Source organism: Corella eumyota, chromosome 1 (assembly GCF_963082875.1).
Source record: "Corella eumyota chromosome 1, kaCorEumy4.1, whole genome shotgun sequence".
Classification (NCBI taxonomy): Eukaryota; Metazoa; Chordata; class Ascidiacea; order Phlebobranchia; family Corellidae; genus Corella; species Corella eumyota.
In genome coordinates, this window is record NC_137490.1 from 14,077,110 (window position 1) to 14,100,715 (window position 23,606).

At 31.4% G+C, this 23,606-nt stretch overlaps 1 protein-coding gene across 1 annotated transcript; it reads right to left on the bottom strand.

Annotated features, from left to right (window-relative positions):
- Positions 1–1,852: 1,852 nt before the first annotated feature.
- LOC145740755 (uncharacterized) lies at positions 1,853–21,982 on the bottom strand. Its single transcript, XM_082558594.1, has 65 exons — positions 21,910–21,982; positions 21,714–21,735; positions 21,570–21,619; positions 21,170–21,256; positions 20,734–20,927; positions 20,421–20,563; positions 20,072–20,268; positions 19,729–19,814; positions 19,308–19,530; positions 19,103–19,225; positions 18,838–18,952; positions 18,416–18,596; positions 18,133–18,295; positions 17,801–18,003; positions 17,499–17,583; positions 17,166–17,396; positions 16,849–16,989; positions 16,581–16,671; positions 16,436–16,476; positions 16,230–16,352; positions 16,009–16,141; positions 15,723–15,861; positions 15,417–15,527; positions 14,983–15,204; positions 14,724–14,831; positions 14,458–14,607; positions 14,040–14,196; positions 13,629–13,880; positions 13,438–13,487; positions 13,082–13,301; positions 12,831–12,900; positions 12,583–12,679; positions 12,370–12,484; positions 12,027–12,287; positions 11,889–11,941; positions 11,620–11,806; positions 11,476–11,528; positions 11,012–11,210; positions 10,698–10,840; positions 10,330–10,428; positions 10,083–10,188; positions 9,711–9,829; positions 9,381–9,537; positions 9,005–9,191; positions 8,817–8,919; positions 8,393–8,597; positions 8,171–8,272; positions 8,039–8,079; positions 7,783–7,913; positions 7,177–7,575; positions 6,814–6,959; positions 6,477–6,641; positions 6,109–6,300; positions 5,909–6,007; positions 5,693–5,800; positions 5,432–5,586; positions 4,957–5,176; positions 4,609–4,844; positions 4,153–4,363; positions 3,684–3,967; positions 3,229–3,439; positions 2,957–3,130; positions 2,753–2,848; positions 2,537–2,666; positions 1,853–2,453 (listed from the first exon to the last, which is right to left on the bottom strand). Exons 1-65 carry the CDS (start codon positions 21,935–21,937, stop codon positions 2,279–2,281), a joined length of 9,498 nt encoding a protein of 3,165 aa, XP_082414720.1. The 5' UTR covers positions 21,938–21,982; the 3' UTR covers positions 1,853–2,278.
- Positions 21,983–23,606: the final 1,624 nt, after the last annotated feature.

Here is a 23,606-nt window from a genome sequence, read left to right on the forward strand (position 1 = left end):
TTAATTCATTTTTGAGTTACCAATATCATATTATACAATTGACCAAAATTTAAAAAGTTAATAACAACCTTTAAATTTTAATAAATAAACACTTATTAATTAGTAATTAGTGATAATTAAATGTTGTAAATAGGAGAATAAAAACATAATCTGATAATAACCAACATACTAAAATTTGAGATTTTTAAATTCTAAGGAACTAAAGATATCTTCTTTCAAAATTGGGACTAGAAAGAATAAAAATAATAATAATAAAAATAATAATAATAATAATAATAATAATAAGTATAATGACAATAACAATATGTTTCGAAATCTAAGATTTCGAACCATAATAATAATTAATAATAAGTATAGTGACAATAACAATATGTTTCGAAATCTAAGATTTCGAATCTAAGATTTCGAACCATAATTAGTTAAAATTTAATTTTTCGAATCGGCGATGCTGGGATTTAAACCTAATATCATTTAAATGGTAGATTGGAATTTTACTTATACGCCAACTCGACGCACGTAAAACCAAAGCAATTTTGCATATCTATCATAAAAAACTATATATACAACAACAAGATTTTTTTTATAAGAATATCGAAAACGTTAAAGGGTTACAATTTTTCTTTTACTAAATGTTTTTACAAACTTTTTTGCACTGTATCTTAGTTATGTTAAGAATAATTGAATAAAATAATTAAATTTTTTTTAAATTCAAGATTTTACACAAATTTAATAAAAGTGTCATAACTTAAAAAAAATATTTTAAAATTATGTTGGTTTCACTTGTGTGGTTTAAATAAAGTGTTAAAAAATTGATTAAAATTTTTTTCGGAATATTAATATGCCGATGACGTCACCCGACCATAGGAAAGTGCTATTAAAAATCCGCTTTAACTTTTGTTCTAATTGAAATTTTTACTAATACAAATCCATTAAAATGATTATTTTTTAATTTGGAATTTTACACAAAATTTAATAAAAGTGTCATAACTTTAAAACATTATTAATTTAAAAAAATATTTTAGAATATGTGGGTTTGATTAGTGTGGTTTAAATAAAATGTTTAAAAATTGATTTTAAAATTTGAAATTAAATAAAAAAAAATTTTTCTGAATATTGGTATGCTGGTGACGTCACCCGACCTTAGAAAAGAGCTATTATGAATCCGTTTTAACTTTTGTTCTACTTAAAATGTTTATAATTTTTTTTTCATCTGTGATCGCAGTTATGTTAATACGAATCGTTTAAAATAATTATTTTTTAATTTGGAATTTTACACAAAATGTAATAAAAGTGTCTTAACTTTAATAAACATTAATAACTTTAAAAATTATTTTAGAATTATGTTAGTTTAAGTAGTGCCTGGAATAATAATTTAATTGTTGGTTTCAATTTTCGAGTTGTGATCAGCTTAGTTTAAACACCAATCCCTTAGGTTTATTAACACTTCGTATTTGTTTCAGTAAAACGTAACTCAAGGCGTATCTTGCTAATTACCTTTATCGTGATTTAGTATTTAGTTTGAATGTTAATTTCGCATATTGTTAGTTTAAATGTAAATCTCTCATATTGTTTGTTTTTTCTATATGCAGAGTTATAGTGTATTTTTTAGCAAGCGCAACCAATAATACGTTGTTAGTTTTCTCAATTTAATAATAAATATCCCTATCTCTAATCTTTGCTATTTTAAATTTTCGCGTTTAAAATATACAAATTTTAATTTAGAATTTTACATAAAACTAAGTTCTAAATATATGTTTAAAATTTTATTCAAAAATTAGTGTTTTTTAAAGTTTTAAATACCAAAAAACAATATGGTAATAAGGTAACTCAACCTTTAAAGAGTTATATTTTTTAATCCTTGCACTGTAGCCTTCTTTAAATCTATTTCTTCATTCTAACACACACATTTTGAATATATAGCTCATTTTAGTTTTAACGTTCTACATTGGTTCACACAACTCTAAAAAGATGGAACAAAAAAGTTGATTGATAGAACGTGGGTAGAACATAATGCATATTTACAAAGCGCCGAATGAAAGCAATTAATAAAAAATAAAAAAAAGAAGCATTGATAAATATTGGCTGCGTGAATCAAGAGCTCGATTACGAAAGTCAACCAATTAATACCAATGCTTCAGGCAAAATCCTTCGTCACCAAGTAACATTAACTTTACAACGAATGCAAATTAATAGTCATTAGTTTAAAAGAATTTAAATCAGGTCAAAAACATAGCAGCGGGTCGGTTTGTCCAAGTGTTCAAATTTAGCTTGTTTTAACTTATTCGCATGGAATTTCCTGACATTCGCACTCCGTGTGAAATTCGATGTCTGCTGTGTCGGTGGTACCAGAACAACTTAAGTTTATTGATTTCGTACTTAAGCCGGTTGCCGTAGGCTTGCAAGAAGTGCATATATTGGTCTTTGTACCTTGTGTGCTAATGGTGGATGAAGAACTAAAAAAACAAAACTTTCATTAAATTTACTTCTTGGACATATCACAAACTACTCTCATTTATTTTTTTTAAAAAGTTTTTACCTGCACAAACCACCGCACAGGTTGGTATCAATTGTTGCAAGAGACATGCAGAATTTTCCACCCTGGTAAATCACCAAACCCTTGACCACTGACGATTGTGGAGAACAGTCTCCTCCCGGGCCGGATGACACTTTAAAGCAAATACGAATTTAAGTTTTATTAATATTATATCACATTTTGACGTGGAGTTTTATAAATTTAAACATGTATACAAACCTTCACAGTAGTAAATTGGGCAACCACATTCGTCCTCGCCTTGTGTTTTTTGTTCACCTTCCTCGCAAGTGGGCGCCTGTGGGCACTCGAAGCAACCTAAGATAAACATGTGAATAAAATCATTTATTTTACCAAAATGCATAAAAACCATCGTGTAAATATTTGTTTGACACATCGCGGTTCATTGATTAGAAATTTACTTACATTGAGCAGGAACACATTGACTGGACGTAGCTGTCTTTCTAACTTGACCTTCAGGACAGAAACAACCTTCAACTCTAATACCGTCATCCCAAACAGTCAAGTTATCACACGATCTGTATTTAAGTGCGTTTTTGTCACATTCACGGAATTCCTGTGTTTCAGGGCATTCAGGCGCTACAATAAACAAAATAGTTACAAATGATAACATGGAAAATTTTCCACAAAATGAAGAAGTTTATTAATATATCTTTGGTAAAGTATAGCATACGTACTGGCACAATCAAGGGCAGATCTCCACGGAGCGCAACTGCCGACGACTTCGCACATGGTTGCAAACTGTTTCACAGTAGCTGAGTTACATGGGTTACATTTCACTTCTGTAGAGTTGGTAAGTAGGGAAACATCAAATTGACATTGTGGCAAATATGATTCACCGTCGACTTCAACTCGACATTCTTCAAACACTTCATGTATTGTAATGGCCTTTTATTAAAAAACAATATTTCAAAAATACTTCATTCTGATTGTAACTAGTCGATTTAATATATTTATATCCTAACTGCATTTTATAATTAGACAACCTTTGAACAACACAATAAATAGATTAGTTCATAACTAATTTTATACTTTCAGAGAAATGGATATTTTGTAAACGTTTCTATTCAAACACTTACATGTTAATTCTTACTAAAATAATTTCTAATTTTATGGTTTAATAGTGACTTACTTCGCAAGGATCGGTATCACAGGTACTGCACTTGGTATGGCCAAGGAAACACCTGTTTTCACAATTGACACACTCATCAGAAGGATAAGTAGATGGGCAGTCTGGATATTCAGGTTCATCTGGACAGACAGGCTCAGCGGGAACGCAGTTGGCGTGGTCGACATCCTTTACATAACTAGACATCCAAGAGGCACCAAATTTGTTGATGTTTTCGTGGTTGCTAGCATCCCATCGCTCTTTATTTCGACCAATAAAGTCGTCGGATTGGTCGTTGTTACAAGTACCTTACATTTAAAACAATTATTTCAAGTAACAGAAATATCGTTTTTTTAAGTTTTTAAATTAAAGGTTTTATCGGAAAATTAAAAATCTGTTATCGAAAAATTAAAAAATTGTTTTCGGAAACAATGGTCACCAACCACAAACACACATAAAAACTGTTATTGCCTCAAGAATATTTTAAACTTACCACACAAGCCACTCATTTGTCCTTCGTAAGTTTCGTATGGAATTACCAAAACAAGAGATTGCTCGTAGTTCATGGTTTTGTAAATCATGTTTATTCCAAGCGGGACTATTTTCATCTGAAGTGTTTTATATGCATACTCTTCAACTCTAACTTCTTTATCTTCCGATTCCCAGGCAGCATTGACGTTTTGTAAAACCCCGTTCAAATAAAACTACAATATTAAATTAAAAAATAAATACAAAAAACTATTTAATGTAGTTTAAACATAAGCTTTTTTAATACCCGACTATCACTTTAGCCGATTAGTAAGCAACCGCTTCAAAGCCCCAAGGAAATTTGTGTTTTGTGTCCTGTTTTTAAAACTACCCAAACTTTTAATACAAAAAAATCGCTTACTAATCATCTGATCATTTAAGAAATGTTTTAAAACTAGGATAAAAATTGTTTTATACGTACGTTTTGGCCAAAACTGAAAGTGTAATTCGATTTTTTGTGAAGAACGGTCAAGGTCTTTAAACATGAGAGATCTTGGTTTTTGGCACGCCACCATTTACATAATTCGTTGTCAACCAAAATTTCGGTTTCGTTGAATCGGTATTCCTTCATTAATGTGTAAGTACATTTGCCTTGGAAGTCAAAGCTAAAACCATCAAACGTTTTGTAATGAGGGTCTCCATATAATTGACAAGAACCTGAAAAAAAAAGTTTGAAATACATAGTGTGGTTTTGCAGACCAGTTTGTATAAATGCTATTTTAAAATATTGTTATTTCAAACCCGCTTGTATTTAAAAACATTAACTTACAAGGGCATACTGATTCACGACAACAGCCATTCTTAGTGGTGGCCCAGTATGGTGATTCAGCGTTGGCACAAGTTGTTGCTCGCTTAGATCTGGTTCCCTCGTTAACCATACATGAATATCTGTTAAATACATCAATCTTGGTCTTTTTGGATCGAGCGTTTTCGTAAGTGCATTGCATCTCCTTGCATACGTTGTCGGCACTAATCCAGCGTTGGCCAATCTTTAAAAAAATTAAGTTTAAAATATTGTCGACGCGTTTAGAAGGGTATGTGGAAGGTTGCAGCACTAATTCTGCAGATGACCTTCTTTAGTTTAACCATAGTATTGTAAGTATTTGTTCAACAACTAAACAAAAACATTAATATTATATATAGTTGTATGTATAACCGATTTTGTTTTGCTATATAATTCAATCCTATGTTAATATATATCTTTTTTTTAAATAATTATAAAAAATTTTCAGTAAATTTCATACCGGCTTCTTTTCTCCTCCGAAAGTACAATAATCTTCTTTAGGTGGTTGATCAACGCAATTGTATTCAGGGCAACAACACTTTTGAACAGTTATGTTTCTTACCAAAACTTCGTTAGGTTTACATTGTGGTTCGTCACATTTGGTGTAATTACATCCTAAAAACAATCAACTTAAATTAAAATTTACACGTTTCTTATAAATAGCTTCATTATATTGTTAAATTATTTGTATAAACTGATTAACGAAAATAATTAAACATACGGCAGCCATATTGTTTGCAGCATTTGTTGATTTTCTTATCCATCCACGAGTAAATGTCCATTTCATCATCGTCGCAAGTTACCTCATGCGGTGGGCAGACCTTCAAACCTATTCGTAAGAAATAAACATCACATGTCATTAGCAAAAAAATTATAAATAGATTTTATTTTGAAAAGTTAATTAATTAATGCTTAAATTGGTTTAGGCATAACTTACGACATTCCAGTACTGGGCAGTCACAGTCATCTCTAACTCCAGTGTCAACAATTTCCTTGCATTCGTCAGTGCACTCGGGTACCGGGCAGTCATCTCTTACTGTAATAAATTAAGTATGTGATAAACAACATACACTTTAACGTTCTAAATCAAATAACAACACTTTTATTAATAAAAGTGCAATTATCACAAAATCTTACCGCATTTTCTTAATGTGCAACCACACGGGTCTATCTCGTCAACTTTGTGGAAACATTTTTCACATTCTTCGGGTTCAACACAAACCGTTCTGTTTTCGATATACGGACAACCTTGGTTGATAGCTTTTGTTTTGTCAACCAAACAGAATCTATCCCAGCATTGTGAATTGGGGTGAAGCCATTTTTCATTTTCTGATAATAATATAAAAAATAGGTAAATTTAGGAACTACACAAAGTATTAGGACAAGCTTAAAATTATGTTTTTGTTTGTTTAGTTAAAAAAAAGTTTGCGCAAACAAAATAAATATTTTGTAATACATAGTTACTATGCTCGAACAACAAACACTAAACTGATTTTCCAACTCACTGTCGTGTTCTTCTCCATTAAATTCGTCGACACAGACGTCCGGGCAGTCACAGTAATGGGGGCAACATTCGTTCTTGGTTTTAACAGCATCTGTCTTCATTACGGTGAATGGGAAGTATTTGTCCTCGCAGTCCTTTTGGGTGGTTACGTTGCATGTCATTTTGACTAAAAATTTTAGGTTAAATTTTTTTGCACATCATTGGCAATGTTAAATTAGCTACACAGGGTTGACTACTTTACCCGCTTAATGCAAATTTATTTATATCTTACCTTGTTTAAAACAATTTCTAACAACTTTATGTTGTTTTAAAACTCTTTTAATTTTTAAAATACTTACTGCAATCAACTTGGTCGCAACAATATTCATCCTTCGAGTCAATTGTAACAAAACAGGATGGGCATGCCGTCGGTACAACACATGGAACAATTTCTATTTGAGGACATTCGTTATCGTCTTCAGGAGTTGCAGCTCGGCAGGTAAATCTTAAAAATGCATTAAGTTGACAGTTATTAATCGCGTTCCCACATAGCTTAGTATAATCATGCTTTAATAAACTCAAAAACGTATAGCAAATTTGGAATAAAGATTTCCACAATAAGCTTGTAGCAATATGGCTTAGATTTTTTTCTTGAAATAAACCGTGATATAGAAACATGTTAAGGTTTAAATACATGTTTTCACTGTTTTTATTTAATATACCTTCTCTTTGATCCGCAGCCAGACTCATCAACTTCATCCCACTCAGCTCCAATTACTTGTAAAGTACCGTCTAAGCTAAAACAACCGTCTGGACAAACGCATTTGTTACCGGTCGGGCAGCATGGGAAATATTCGTGTAAACCGTTCAAAGACACTTCAATCAACTTGGAGCGAGGAGGAGAGCATTCGGTCACGTTGTAAGGGTAGGGAGGGCAGACGTAGTCTTTGCAGACGTTTACGTCACAATTACAGCTATCCTTGACAACAGTGGTAGTTTGGCATTCTTTGCAGGGAATTAAATCAGGACAACCGACGTCCAACACGGTCGGACAGAGAGAAGCAAGTTGTTCGCATTCGTCATAAATGTAGGAAGCTTTGCGGGTAGCCACCATCATTGCTCTTACATGAAAAAAAGTGGTCATATATATATATATATTTTTTTTTTATGAGACACTATTATTTAATTTTAAATATCTAAAAAAATCAGCTAACTTTTAACATGCAAGTTTTATTCATAAATTTTATAAAAATATTTAAAATTTAAAAATAATTAGAATATCTTGCCTTTTTAATTTTGCATTTAAGTATTTTACATAGTATTTTTACCTGTAATCTAATCCACGCCTGATCGAATCCCAATCTTCTTCATCAACATCGGGTATAGTTGAAAGTGTATCAGTAGGAACAACACATCTTAACCTCTGGCATGTTTCCTTATCCCACCAAGTATCGTATAACTTGAATAAATTGAAAATAAAAATTTAAATAAGGGTAAATGAATGAAAAAACACCTTTCTGCCATTTTAGTTTAGATTAGAATTATGTTAAAAATAATAATTTTATAAAAATAATTACGCGTTACCTTCTTTCTTTGTCCTTTGTAGACGCATTCATTTTCACAAACTAAAAACATGATATTGTTAACAGTTATCGTGTATAATCAAGCGGTATAAGACAATGTGCTGTTAGCAAGTATAAACAGATTTATACTTACTGCAACAGTTTTTGCTTGGGAAGCACATGTCGTTGGTTGCCAAGGTAACTATACGTTGATTGGCTTTCGGATCCACACATTCAACAGGTGGGTTCAAAGGAGCTATCAGGATGTAAATATATATATTTTTAAAAACTTTCTTTTTTTGATTACAAAAAATATCATATAAAGCACTGGGAGTAACATAACATATAACGCACAGTTATGACAGTGTGAACTTACGGCACGTGACTTTGTCGCATCCGCAGATATCTTTGACGATTGTTTTGTTTTCGCACTTTTCGCATTCGGTAAAGTCTGACATGCAAGGCGAGATGTTGACTGGAACGGGACATATACCCTTGGCCCAATCGTCTTCAGAAACATAACAACGTTTCTTTATACATCCGTTAGGATCCTCTTCTTTGTCATACCACTCTGTACCGTTCTAAACAAGAATACATAAAAGTTAAGTTATACAATTTTACTTTAATTGTTGTTAAACACTTTTTTGAATAAATAGTTCAATAAAAATGTCATAAATAAGTAAGTTGTATTTTTTTATTTTGGGTTTGGGATAGGTTATTACACTTATTGGATATATTTTATTTATGCCTTGTGTTTGCAATATTTAAAATAGGTTTAACTAGCATTTCACAACGGACACCTCTGCAATTCTTGTGTTGTTTTCGGTGCAGTATAATTCAGGTTTGCAATCGTAAATATCACAGCAAAATTCGGGAACAGTTCTTTCTTGTTTAAGGTATTCCCTTTACAATAATTAAAATCATAAACTTTATGTTTTAAAAATTATTAAAATTAATTATTTACACACTTTGAGTTTTTTGTACATACTCATAGCAATCGTTGCACTCTGGTCTTTTTTCCAGGCAAGGTACGATTGTGTATTGTTCTTTGTAACATTTATTAACGTCAGTTGGGTCAATGGTATCGTTGCAGACGTAGTTTTTACACATATCTGTCCAGGTGTCACCAACATTGTAAGCTATTTCGTCGTCGCCAAACAAGCAAACGATGCATTCTAAAAAACAGGTACTTTTTACAACCATAAAAATGCATAAAATACCAAAAATCAATTTAAACTTTTTTACATTTTTCATGGTTTAAAATCTTGACCCCTTGCTAAAGAACAGTTACAAAAAATTGGGTCTTGTATTTAATAGTTAAATACCAAAAAGATTCAAGTTTTAGAGTAAATTTAAAATCTTACCGCACTTAAAGTGGTCACAACATTCGTCACCGTCGGGATAACAACACGATTTTTCTTCATCTTTTACTCTTCTGTAATTTTCCGGGCACTCGATGGGCACAGGACATGGGTTTCGTTCTTTAGTAACGTTAAAGCATTCCAAATCTTTTCCAATGTCCTAAGAAAACATTATTTTATAAAAAAGAGGTAAAAACGCGCCATGTAGCAATTTGGTTTTGTATGATCTCAAACCCAGTAATTTTAAACACCATGGGCAAGGCGTGCTTAAATATTTGTTCATCTCTTAATCGTTTTCACGAAACAACAATTTGTGTGCTGAAATATGTTTACCTTGAGGTTAAGGCAGGTGTAGGTATCATAGCAACCGAGATCGGTATTGCCCACTTCCCAGCTACTTCCACTTTCTTCTTCTTTTAAAACCTCGTCCCCAAGTTTGCAGTACATGCACTCTAACAATTAAAAACAAAAAAATAAATTAGTTATATTTAAGTTTTTACTCTGTTTTTAAAAATATTTTAAGAAACATGTTCTAACAAACCCCAAGTTCAAAACAGACTTGCAAAAACTACAAGTATTTAAAACGTTAAAGACAATTTGGTATTATACTTTTCTAAACTTTGAACAATAAAATATAGTAAAAAGAACTGTAGGCGTTTTTATGCCACGGTTATATTTTCATTGAATAAAAGTAAATTAACTTACTGCACTCAATAAGATATGTGCATCCACACTCATCAATACCCGTAACAGCAACGTCATAGGGACTTGGACATGCCTCGATTTCTTTGCAGGGAACTCTTGTGCATTCCTTTGATATATCAATTAGTTAATTCCAACAACACCAACCATTATCATTAATTTAATACATGATTAAACTAGAAAAAAGGATTTTTTTTTGCTGGATAAGATTATTGTAAAACAAATAAATAACTTAATTGAAAAAAGTTACCTCTTTCAAACAACCGTCTTCGTCAAGATCATTGTTACAAACACAATCTTCACATTTTCGTTCGGGAGTTCGATATTCTCTTCTCCACGACTCAGCCGGCTAAAATTAATAAACAAGTTTAAAAATACTTAGTGAACCCAGAACATCGAGCCTTACTTAAGAATGTTACAACATGGCGGTAGTAGGAATCAAATCCTGGACCTCAAGTCTTACTCAAGAATGTTTCAACATGCTAGCGATGGGTTCAAACCCAAGTCCAGATTTATAATGTTGCAAATTATTTACAACTTTTATTTTTAACCATTGTTTCTCAGTTTTTTAGTATAAAAAATAAGTGCATTTAATACAAAAACGTAAAAATAAATCACATAGTATGTCTTGTTGTTAAATTGGTCCCAACACAAATGATCACAAGTACAATCGAAGCAAGGGGCTGTGCAAGGATCAGAAGGAACTATATTACGTTGGTATGGATATGGACATTCAATAACTGGACATCGCTTGATTTCCTCTAAAATATTGTTATGTAAAAATAAGATCAAAAATTAATTAAAGATACCAATAATATAAAGATACCAACATAATTTCTATTCCGAAATAATTAATAAAGGGTATAATTTAAAAAAATGTGTGAAGAATAAAATAAAAGCAAAAAAACAATATTGTTGTTAATTTTTTTTACCACAAATGTATTTAGTGCAGCCACATCCGTCGTCTTCTTCACCCACAATTTTGTGACAAGTCGGGCAATCCACAGGCTTGCGGCAAATCTTTTCCTGATTTGGACAATCGTCTGGATCAGTGAACGGACCTTCCAATCCCTGCTTGGGGTCGAAACACCGATAATAGCAACCATCTTCACCAGTCCATTCGACGTCAGGCTGTAATAAAACATTTTAATATTAAGAATTGTAAGTAGTAACTAAAAGCTTTGTTTAATTGTGTAAAAAATATTTAATATAAGATTTTATAAAATGTTTTGAAACTATATAAAACACTCATATCTGTTTGAGTTACTACATTTAAGCTAAATCTGTAATATACTTTTAAATATTATTGTGTACTTTAGTGTGTACTTATATTTAATATAAACTTTGACTTTAATAGTATAATTTTTTTTTCTTGTATAAGATTGTTTTTGTTTACCTCGTAAGCATATTGTGTTCCGTTAACAGAAACATAACATTGTTCTTTACACTCTGAAAAAAATTATTTACCATAAGTTAATAGCTGACAATTTTAGTTCATTGTTTACTTTAAATTGTTTTTATATGTTCAATAATTACTAACCACACTGAAAAAGATCACAGCAACCAAAGTTGTCTTTGCCAGTGATTCCGATTTTCATAAGGGGTGGGCAAGTAATTTCGTTGCAGGTAACGTTTTCGTAGTTCAAAGTCTCGAAACAGCCGTCTTCGCCACGTACATCAGGCGTGCATGCAAATTTAAGGCAATTTTTGTTCCATTTACTTCCAACCTAAATATCAAAATTAATGATTTCTTGAGTTAGCAATACAAATAATAATCAAAATTCTATAATATTGATGTGTTTTACTAACCGCACGAAGAGTTTTTTTGCCGTAAATGTCGTAGTCAGTACAAGAATCACAAACTAAAAAAAAAGATTTAAATTGCTTGTTATTTCGTAAAACAATTTTTATTTTAAAAATCAGATTTATTTTAAATTGCTGTTTTACCGCATTCTCCTACTGGACAACAATCTTTTTCTCGTGTGTTGTTAACCCAGACGTGACCAGGAGGACAGGTAGTGTCTGGTGGTGGCGGACATTCGTCAGTGGTTTTCACCACTTGTGGGCAGAATGGCTCTTCAGTCTTGGGGTAGCAGGTGTCCCGGTAACAACAGTTCGACACGGCGGGGTCCGCACATTTTTCCTTAAACTGGTTAACTTCAATAGTTGGATCGTATGTTCCGTTTGAGTGTTGGCAGGTGACACAAACTTATAAAAAAACGACAAAGGTTAAGTAAAATGATAAATAAACAAGTACCTATTAAATTGAATATTAGATTAAAGTTTTTACCGCATTCCCATTTAAGTGGGCAGCATGGGTCTTCCGTTCCAAAAGGTTTTAGTTCTTCGAACCATTGACATTCCTTGTCTTCGCCGGTGTTTAAGCACTTTTGTGTTTCGTTTTTCTATAATGGTATAATGTAACAAAGCAAATATGTGTTTTTAAATTATTCTATTATTAATGCACTATGACATGTTATGATAATAACTATTTTACAAATACCTGGAGACTACATTCAGGTTCCAAAGCACTTGGATGGGCAAGGCACTCATAGTTAACACAGTAAGTTTTTGGTCCAGTTTGTGGTACAGGATTGAAGCTACAAAATACAACACAGTCCTTAATTTTTTTTAAATAAAAAAAAATGTAACCGAAAAATATCATTCTTAAAATAAAACAGCATCAAGCAATTTTTTTAATTTAAGGCATTTTGTAACGGATAATAGAAAAATATTTAAATAAATACTTACGCGAAAATTCGTTGCCATCTATCTCCCTTTTCTTTTCCAACTTCGCAAGAGTCTTCTCGAATAATGCATTCTAATAACAAAATTTAATAACGTAAATACACTTTAAATTTAGGCCATAAATTTGTATCAAGTACTGAAAACAAATAAAAAAATATCTATAAAATTTGACTTAGTCCTAGATTAAATTGGTTTAAAAAATAACACACTCTAGCTAAAAATTTAAATCAAAACGGAAATTTTTTAAAGCTTACCCTTTTCACAATCTCGGCAGTTTTTGCATTCGGAAGTTGTCGAGTTAACACAAATAATTTTGTAAAAGTTGGGATCATGTTCTGGAATCTCTCTGTACTCTTCTACGCAGGAATAAACTCGAACGGTACCGTTGTAACACAAATCACCGGCAGTGGTATTTACACATGTCTCCTTTTCACAAGTGTCGGTATCCAATGGAAAGTATTTGGTTTCTCCTGGCTAATACGAAAAAAATATAAAGTTAACTCAGTTCAGATAATGATTGTAGTATTTATTAGTATACATTTTTTTATTTATTTTTACGTTTACTTGAAAAAAAACATTTTAATTTTTGTTAAAATATTTTTTGTCCTACCAAAACTCTGAGAATAGCTCCTTCTTTGGTCTTGCAGACGTTGCAGGGTTCTTTAAATAAAATATACGGTTTAAATATTAGTTAAACTAAAAAATCTTAAAAATTATAATCGCTGTTTAACAACCTAAAATGGAGACTTCTTAACTTTTTATAATAAAAAAATAAAAACTCTTTACAAAGTTAATACATACCGCAAACCCGGCACATGTTCTCATTTGAATACCGGGTACATTCTTCTTCTTTGTTCTCTGCTGACACGCATTTCTGGGTCATTTCGTCCAAGATTTTGCCTTCCGGACATTTGGGGAAGCAGCCTTCCACGCACCAGTTGTCATCCTCGTGGGACTTGCACTCACAGCAGGTGTCAGTGATGCAACTGTCACATGCTCGGTAATGCCATTGACAGTCCTCTTGTTTGGCGTTGTAAATCTCGCACATGAGAGCTGTTAATAAGAGTTACATACACAAAGTGTTTGTACAACAAACCAATATGATTAATTTTTAGGAAAATTATTTCATCAATTCCCCCCCTTTTTTTGAAAAACGATGATATATCGACTAGACAAGTTATTTGCGGTATAAATATATCAATTTCAACGTACGACATCGTTTCATGTTTCTCCATTCCACAACCACTCCCTTTTGTGCGCATTGGTGAGCATAGTTGGCCACAGCTGTACATCTACATTCGCAGTCACCACCCGCATCACATCCACAAGCGTCCAAAACACAATCGTCATAAAATTTCTTGGGGTTGATCTGTACAAATGGGATATTCAATAAAGTTAATTGAATCGTGGTAAAATGTATAATTATCTATAGGCAATCGTTTATTTGTGTTCATTTTATTGGTTAGTACTACAGAAGTTGCAGGACTCTTAGTAAGAAATTTTAGTTTAAAAGTTATTGACACGAAATATTTGCTGCCTACAATTTACTAGGTATTTGCTAATATAAGGCAAGTTAGTTTTTAAAACATTATGAAACCCCTTTTAATTAGTTTTTTTTTAATTAACATACCTTTGAATGGCATTCACCAAACAGTTTGTCATCCAAAATTACTTCACAACTTTCTTCAGCCCAAACTTTTCTGGATGGATTTAAAACACAAGTGTTGTTAACTTGTGATTCTCTTGTGGCATCCTTGCATCCCAAAGAGCTTTGAGGTAACTGCATAATACTTTGGAATTAATTTTTTTTATTAATAACAAATGTTAGGCTATTGTCAATTGTTATAAAAAATTAATAATGACTTAGTTAAGAGCTTTATTTTTAATGTGTTTTACTTTCCAGCTGTTTCCGAATTCAATAGCATCCCCCAAAATTCCTGAACTTGTGACGTAATCGTTGTTATCTATTCCATCGTAGTTACCACACAATCCGCATACACTTCCCTACAAATAATTTTACAATGTTAAAATATTTAAAAGAACTACAAAAATAACAAATATGATAAAAGCAAACACTGCCAAAGTTATATATTTTAACTTTTAAATTAAAATTTTAAATTTTTAATGATTTACATATTTAAAAAATAAAAATAACCTTGTATTCCGGAGTCAATCTAACGTAGACTCTTGTGCCGTTGTCCCATAAGACAGTGATTCCAATACATGTTGAAATTTCGGTAAAAAGCCCTTTCTGTTTAACGGTAAAGATTTCAGCTTCACGATAATCTGTGAATCCAGTTACTGCTCGACGGAAACGAGTGTTGGGGAGATCTCTCTGTGCTGGGGCTTCACCTTTTATCAACTCAATTTGTTTGTTCTATAACACAATGTTCCAATTAGTTACATTGTGTCTTAATTAAAAAACACTATTAATGGTTTTTTAGCATTGAATACACAATAAAAAATTTATCAAGTTGATACAATCCAAAACATCGATAAACTGTACCACTAAAAAGCCCTTTATAGTCAACTTTTAATTTCAAGTCATTTCTACAATATTTGTTTAATACACACAATTTATAAATTCACCTTGATTGTGACAATAACCGATTTGGAGCAAGTAAGTCCAGCAGTTCCACACTTAACATTCTTTGTTACAATACTGAACAAACCTCCTTTTTCGTTGTTAGAACAATAATCCTGTTAAAACACATTAATAATTCAGTATGCCATAATTTTAGCTAATGTATTAAAAAATAAATCAGCAACAAGAAAATCGTTTAAAAAAAAGGGTTTTAAATCACTTTTATATAAAAATGTTATCATAAATTAGTTCAATCGTTGATTAACAATTTATAGTAAATATAACGTTAAGGGTTGCTTTAAAACACTCACCGAAGCAAGAATGTATTCGCATTCACCATGGAAGTCGTACATCAGTCCGTCAAATGTTTGGTAATGAGATCCGCCACTGGAAGAACAAACCTTGGGACAATCATCATTTGTACATTCAAAAATACCTCCAATGCAAGTGCTTCAAAATAATTACAAGAGTAAAAGGCAACAAACATCAAATTAAAAATAAAAACAATATTACGGGCGAAATTTAGACAACATTAAAAAGTTAAAAAAATAAATATATATATTTTGTTAGTATGTATGTTATTATAAAGGCTCCTACCACACGTTGCAATCATCCAAGTATGATTCACCAGAGTTAAAGTGTTTGTTGTTGGCTCCCATGCAACCACATTCTTCTACCCGTACACATTTACTTTCCATATCCAAGAACAAACCGGGTGGACATCCACATTCTATTACACAAAGAAACTTTAACTATAGATAAAGTCATATTAGGGTATTAAAATATACGTTGATAAAAACATTGCATTATCAACTTACTTGGTGTACATTCGTCAACCAAGTAATTGGTAAATGGTTGTGCGCAAGTTAAGGACGCTCCTCTTGTAGTCACACAATCGTAGTGAACTAAATCTCCTTCACAATCGAGGGTTTCTCCCGATCCTTTTAAATTTTCAAATAATTTTAAATTACATAAGTTGTGTGGTACTCACAATTTGGTTAGTATGAAGTGTTTTTTAACTCACCTTCGATTACAGAGCATAGCATAATTCCTCCGTTGCAAGTACTTAAAAAAACGTAAACGTTAATAAATTTTTTAATAAAACTTTAATATAAATTTGATTATTAAACCATAATCTAAAATCAAATAAAGTTCGTATGGAGCTTTACCAAGTTTTAGTTTCAAATGTCGTAGTGGAATCGGAGTCGTAGACTTCTCCTTCGTAAAAACATGAACAATCGTCCGCAAGAACACAAGATCCTTCAAAAAATATTTGTAAACATCTTTTTTTAACAATAGTATAATTTTAGAAACATTTATATGTTTTTTATTGTTCATTTTTTGTATTTACTTTCCAATATGGTTTAATTACTAATTGTTGTTGCAAATTGTTTTTGGGCCTAACAGTATTAAAAAAAGATGTATATTGTGTTTTACCATCATGATTTTCATAGGTTCCAGTTGGGCAGAAACATCCCGAAAAGCATTGGTTGATGCAGTAAGATCCGAGTGTTTCGCATGAAGTTTTGCAATCGCTTGAGCAGTTTGAAAATACCTTGTGAGATGGACATACCACAGCTAAAAACAATAATAATGATTTTGTTTTAAATATTGATTAAATTTCTGGGGTGACTAAATTAAAAATAAACAACTAATTTTGCTAAAATATTTATTTTTTCTATTGTTAAAGCTCAATTAAAAAAATTTCCAAAACAGAAATTTAATTAAAAATTAAAACAACATTAAAATCTTACGGCAAATGTCGTTGTATAGTCCCGTGACACTCTCATCATAAGCACCAAGATCTTCGCAAATGGACATCGCCGATTTTGCAAATCGACAAGATGAAACGTAGTTGTATTCGGGATTGCCATTGCAAGTATCAAGAATACAGTGCGACTTGAGAAGATCAAGGTCGATAAAACTTCCACATTCAAAGTTTGTGTCATCGGTTAAGCGTTCACAAATGTAAAGCACATCAAAGTCTAAAATTTGGTTAAAAGTATTTTTTTATAAAAAATTTAAAAAATAAAAAGCAAATTTGGCATTTTATTTTCGTAATTTTTTATTGGTTCTAACTAAATTACCATCGCAAGCTTGGATAGGGTCGTAATAGCTTGTGCTTACACAAGTAGGATCTTTTCTCCATGAAGCAACAAAATCAGCCGCAACCTTAGAACATTTAAAATTCAGTTTTCTTTTACTGTTTGTTAAGTCTTAATATCAAAAACATTTTAGTGCAAGATAAATCCTATTATGTCCGGCAGTGTAGCATACCAGTTAACTTGTAGAATTACTAGCCGCCAATACCATACCATTCGTTCTTAATGACCTATATTCATTAAAGTGAACAAAAAACAATCACTTAAAACTAATATATTTATCTTACTGCAACTTCACGTGAAGGTAACATCATATCGTCGTGTCTTATTCCATTGAAGTTTCCTCCCAACCCCTTGACTTTGTTAGCATATTCAGCAGAAACTTTTACCACCACAAAACCAATTCCATCGTATCTGATCTCCGTTTTGGACTTAAAAAGTTGAACGTGGAATCCGCGCTCTCCATATCTTTCAATCGCAGCAATGCCGGCTAAAAATAAATTATATTGCTGTTTATACTCTGTTAATATAATATTATAATATAGATATGTTGCAAAAAATAATTTTAAATCGAGGCAAGTTAATATTATGAAATAAAAATGTTGAATTTTAAGTATACGTCTTAATTCTGGTAGCTTGATCTGTTCCATGCCGTCAGTTCCATAAACTCCGTGAATATGAATAAAAAGTTGTCCGCCGCGTCCCAGTTTGTAATGATAGATGTGGTCATCCATTCGTGTCATCACGTGAACATCCTTCTCAAACTGATATTTTGCACCATCCTAAAACATGACAATATTCATTTATATCACTCATTTGTAATTACTATAACTTTACCTGGAAAACTGGTAAGAAGCAGCAAACTAGTTAAAAGTAATATAAGAAACTGAACCAAAACTTACCGTAAAAGTTTGCACGAAAACAGCAAAGTCTCCGACTTCGTCGCCTGCTAACAGCACAAGGCAGTCCTCTGGGTGAGTAAAGTATTGTCCATCAAAGGTTTTATAATGGTGGTTGCCATACGACCACGCTGTGGCGTTACAGACTTTATCCTCACATTCCCATCTACCGTTTGAGCAAAAACTGTAACGAAAAATTCAAAATTGAAAAAAAACATAACCTAGCTAGCTGTGTTGTGCAGAGAACTCATTTCTGATTCTGTTGAAAAATTTATAAGGCAACCAACAAATTCAAAGAGTGGAGTGGGACTACACATTTAGATTTAAAAACAATTTAATATATTCCGGTGCAAAATTATTAAACATGGCATCAGCCCTACATTAGGTTTAAATATACTTCTAGTTTTTACAGAATATATACCTACCATTTGTTACAGTCTTCAGATCTTGTTTGACCACTGTAGTAAAGCGAATTCTGATAGTAACATGCACAGTCTTCAATTGATACACATTTAAACTCATCCTCATTGAAAAATAAACCTTAAAAATAGCGTTCCAAGTTAAAACTCAAAATCAAAGTGATTATACAACCCTTTCTACAATAAAGAATTTAACAGTGTTAAAACCCAATCAAATAATTTTTTTTAATAAACCGTTTTCAAACTTTTAAAGCAACATTTGTTTAATTACCTTCTGGGCATTGACATTGAGCAACGCAAGTTGTCGAAATGGTTCCAACTGAGGCGGATCGGCAAGTTGTTATTCCATTCCCTCCGCATTCTGTCCACTCCATTCCATCAGAACAAGGAATAACTGTCAACCGATTTTAACATTGTAACAGTATAGTCAAAACAAAATGTTTAACTTATATACTGAAAGTATAATTTACACTTACGACAAGCGGGTGCGTTTTGTCTCCATGACCGAATAGGAACATTGGCAAACGCACATGTTCGGGCATACTGTGCGGCAATATCACACAAGCAGTGCTCGTTCTCCAAGTAGTTACATAGGCACATCTCGCGCACGCATTGACGAAGAAAGTTGGTTGGGTTAATTACTCGGTTGCAATCTGCCAATTCGCCAACTGCGAGAATCGTACAAGCTTCTCTTACGTCCTATTAAAAATATTTATGATTAGCAAAAATTTTAGAAATGTATGCTGCCTACCATTAAAAAAAAAACATCTTTTTAACGTTGAATAAAATTTAAAAAACCTTAAAAAATAAAAGACGTAGGTTAAACGTCCAATAAAAATTGTAAATCATATATTTACGTTACATTAAACCGTTATAACTAAATAAAATAACTTTTACCCAGTTAACCAAGCATTCTTGTGCAGCAACTGGCATTTCGTAAGTCTCCGTGCAACCAGAAGCAACGTTGTTTTTAATGAAGTTAGCTAAATAAAAAAAGATATTGCAATTTATGCAGATAATTATTGTTACAAGCACCGCCCTTGAGCTCGGCATGTACTGGTGACTTTAACATGCTTCTTTTTAGGACGTTTTTTCAATCAAACATATCATCTTAAGATGATAAAAAATCTTAAATATTATTTTCTGTCAAAATAAAAAAAAATAATAAAAACAACAATTTTAAGAACAAGACCGACCAAAAGCGTAATAGGTTGACTTTGAACTAGTAAAATATACTTACGGTCGTTATAGTAATCTTCGGATCGTCCCGAGTACGAATCTCCACATATACCAGCAGTTTCTTCTTCAAAGTTGATCAAATGAACGTACATGTCGCTATGCTCATTATAGAGGACCACGACTTGGCCGCCAAGTAAAACAACTGCGCGCATGTTATATTCATAAGTGATGGAAATGTCTTCGTTCTCATACGTTTCCCTATTGAATTTAAACGTAGTTTTAAAAGATTTACCCTTTTTGCAATTATTAAATACAAAAAGTAAGTTTGGAATAATATTTTTTAGCTTTACAGCAAATATTAACTGTTCTATAGTAAAAATTTATTTTTACAACTATAATTCATTACTTACCTATCCCATAAAGTTACAATGTAATCGCTTATCATTATTTCAGTTCTATCTGGTCTCAGCCGAATTTCATAACTTTCAACAATAATTTCAATTTCTACAATACAATCTCCAAAGGTGCAGAATGGATTGCGAGTTACAGAAATCTAAACATCATAAACTGTTTTATAAATGTTTGATAAATTTGTAATAGGATTGGACGTTTGTTTATTGAGGATGATTTATTATATCTTGCATCTTAAATGCAAAATACATGTAAACGCAATTTTCTGACAATAAAACAATTATGATCATATGAGACTATATACAAAAATACCTCAAATGGAGCTTGGTCTTCTTCTGGGCTAATACGTCTAACAGCAGTGTACTTGCAATGTCCACTGCTTTCGTACATATGCCCATCAAAGGTGAAGATCGATGAATGTCCATATATGGAACACATCGGTTGTGAGTACGGCCAACCATTTCCCCATTCCTGATACGGGACGTCGAATTGTCGTCCGAATAACTCTAGAATTAAAAAAAACAAGCACTTTACTTAAATCATTTTGCAAATATTATTGTGCCCGTGTTTCGACAGTCAAACAACAACAAATTACATTTTTTGGCGCTTGAATAAATGCTGGTAAACTAAGTAATTCAACTTTTAAATTAAAAAAATTGTTTAACATATTGCCCGTGGTAAGCGCAATTGTAAAATATTTTTTTAATAATATATCACGTTTTAAAATAAAACTAAAAATGTAATTTACTGTATCGACAATTCTTTCCAGCCCATCCATCCGGACAAACAATCACTTCAAGCTCAACACCGGGTCCGTCCTCTTCCAAATCAAAGTCTAAAGAAGTAAAAATATTTAAAATGGTTTTGTTATAATTCTTTAGTAAAAAAATTATAAAAAAAATGATAGTAAAGGTGCCATATATATTTTTGATTCCTTTATCTGAAAATCAATGAGTAAACGAAGCATATTTGATAAAACTAGAAATGCATAAAAAGTTATCTTACATTAAGTTTCGTTATAACCAAAGCAAGGATAACTTTTTATTAGTAAATCTATTTTAAAAGTTTTAAACTCAAAGACCTGTTGGCAGGTAAACGCTAAATATTTAACATAAAAATTAAACAAGAAAATTTAAATGTTAACTTACCATTGCTCGCTGGATTTCCTAAGTATTCACGTCGGGCGGCCTCTTGTCCACTAAAAAAATAAAAATTAAGTCTTCGAATAATTTTAAAAATATTGTAACGGACTATATTAAAACACTCTAGTTTTATGCACGACTAAAACTTACTAGGCCGTTGCACATAGAATACCTGCAACAACAAAAAAATAGTTGATTACTAATTTTGCAATGAAAAATTTTAGGTAAAATAGTTATATTTATTTTTATAGTTATTTTTAATTTTTAAATTTAAATCATTCCATAAAGCTAGGTAGTTAAATGAATTTATAAATCTAAACATTTTTAATGGATAACCTACACTTACCCAATAATAAAACTAGGTAACCTTTCATGTTGATTTCTAAAATAAAAACTTAAAAAAATATATAGTTAAAAACTACGCACATTTTAAAATCAACTAGGTTTATATACCTTATCGCTGAGTATACAGATTTACTTTTTTTTAGAAGTTGGAAAGTAATTTGATTAAATTGATTAGTTTCTATTGAAAACACAAAAAGCTTTATTTTAAAAGGTAAAAATAAGTTATAAATTAGTAGTTATGACTTTGAATAGGTATGTCGCTATGGAGATTTTAAAGCAAAAAAAAATTTCTTTTAACTAAGAACAAATGTGTTTTGTCCGATAAAACATTTTAAAATTTGACAAACTAATAAATTGAACGAACAAAGTTCGTTTCCTAGCGACTTATGTGTGTGAAAACGTAAAACAACAACATAATTAAAAATCAAATTAAGTAACGCGCTTTATTTCAGAAAAGCCGCACTATTAATTGACGTTCACGACAAATTAAAACGTTAAAAAGAAAATGTCGTCTGCAAAATTCTTTAGAATTGGTGTGGAAATTGGTAAAGTTTTATTCATAGGTATTGTTTTGGATACTCGTAATGGCTGCAGATTCAAAAATGAAGTTGCGTAAATTTTAAATTGTGTTAAGCTATTTTGGTAAAGGAACTCGGCAGTAAAATTATTAAAAAAATGACGTTTAAATCGCCTTTTAAAATAAACGAACAGAAATGACGAAAGAAAAAAAAATTCAATAATTGTTATGGGTACGATCGTAGCCAAAAAACACCCACTGAGAAATGTTACACGATATCACGCTATAGACCATTAGCGCTTAATAAAAAACGAAAATTAAAAACAAAAAATTTTCGAAAGTTTTCCAATTTCATTTAATTGCGTAACAATGTTTTTGTTTTTTAACAAATTTTTAATTTGATTTAAAATTGAACTTCCGCTGCCACAACGTTACGTTTCGAAAGAGCTACTAATTAATTCAGGTTCACGGTATAGGATTACAAATAATAAATCAACTAATTAGAAGGTCGCGCAGGTTGTACGTACATCACGTCGCTAAGATATGAAAACATAGAGGTTTATGCAGCTGTAAATTAACTTCGAGCGACAAAGCGTTTCAAAAATTTTTGTAAGTTAATATAAAGGGTTAATTAACCATCGAATATGCCGCACTTAAACGCAAAGGAAATAAAACTGATTGAGGTTTTGGCGTGGTAACAAAGCCTAATTAATATTTAACGCTGAATAATCAAGCCATTTCACCATCGGTTATTATTATTTGAAATAATTGACTGTTTGCGATAATTTAGTTTTAACGAACACACCCATTTCTTATATAATAGAAAATCAGAAGATTGTTTTAAGTGAATGAAAAAAGAAAACAAAAAATATATGTGAAAAAGGCAAAAAAAGAAAAAAAGAAAAAAAGATTGGCTTAATTACAAATTAAAAAATACGAATTAAAGGAACAAAAACTGAAACTTAAAATTTAGGTTTATGAATTATTTTATGACAAAAAAAATCATAAACATTTACGCAAAACTTACAACCAAAAAACACAAATAATAAATTGTATATTGACATTATTACTAACTGTTAACTTGCTTCACCGTTTCAAAATAAACAAAATATAATAGAACATTACAGCAATCAAGTTTATACGTTAAAAAAAATAAATTAGCACATTAAGAAATCGGTGTG

What these genes read in the sequence shown, in the direction of transcription:
- LOC145740755 (XM_082558594.1), bottom strand. Translation starts at nt 21,937, where the DNA reads ATGAAAGGTTACCTAGTTTTATTATTGG. An exon ending in AAGAATGCTTGGTTAACTGG is followed by an intron (nt 19,531 to 19,728) that starts GTAAAAGTTATT and finishes TATTTTTAATAG; the next exon opens with GACGTAAGAGAAGCTTGTAC. An exon ending in CCCAAGCAAAAACTGTTGCA is followed by an intron (nt 8,080 to 8,170) that starts GTAAGTATAAAT and finishes TCATGTTTTTAG; the next exon opens with TTTGTGAAAATGAATGCGTC.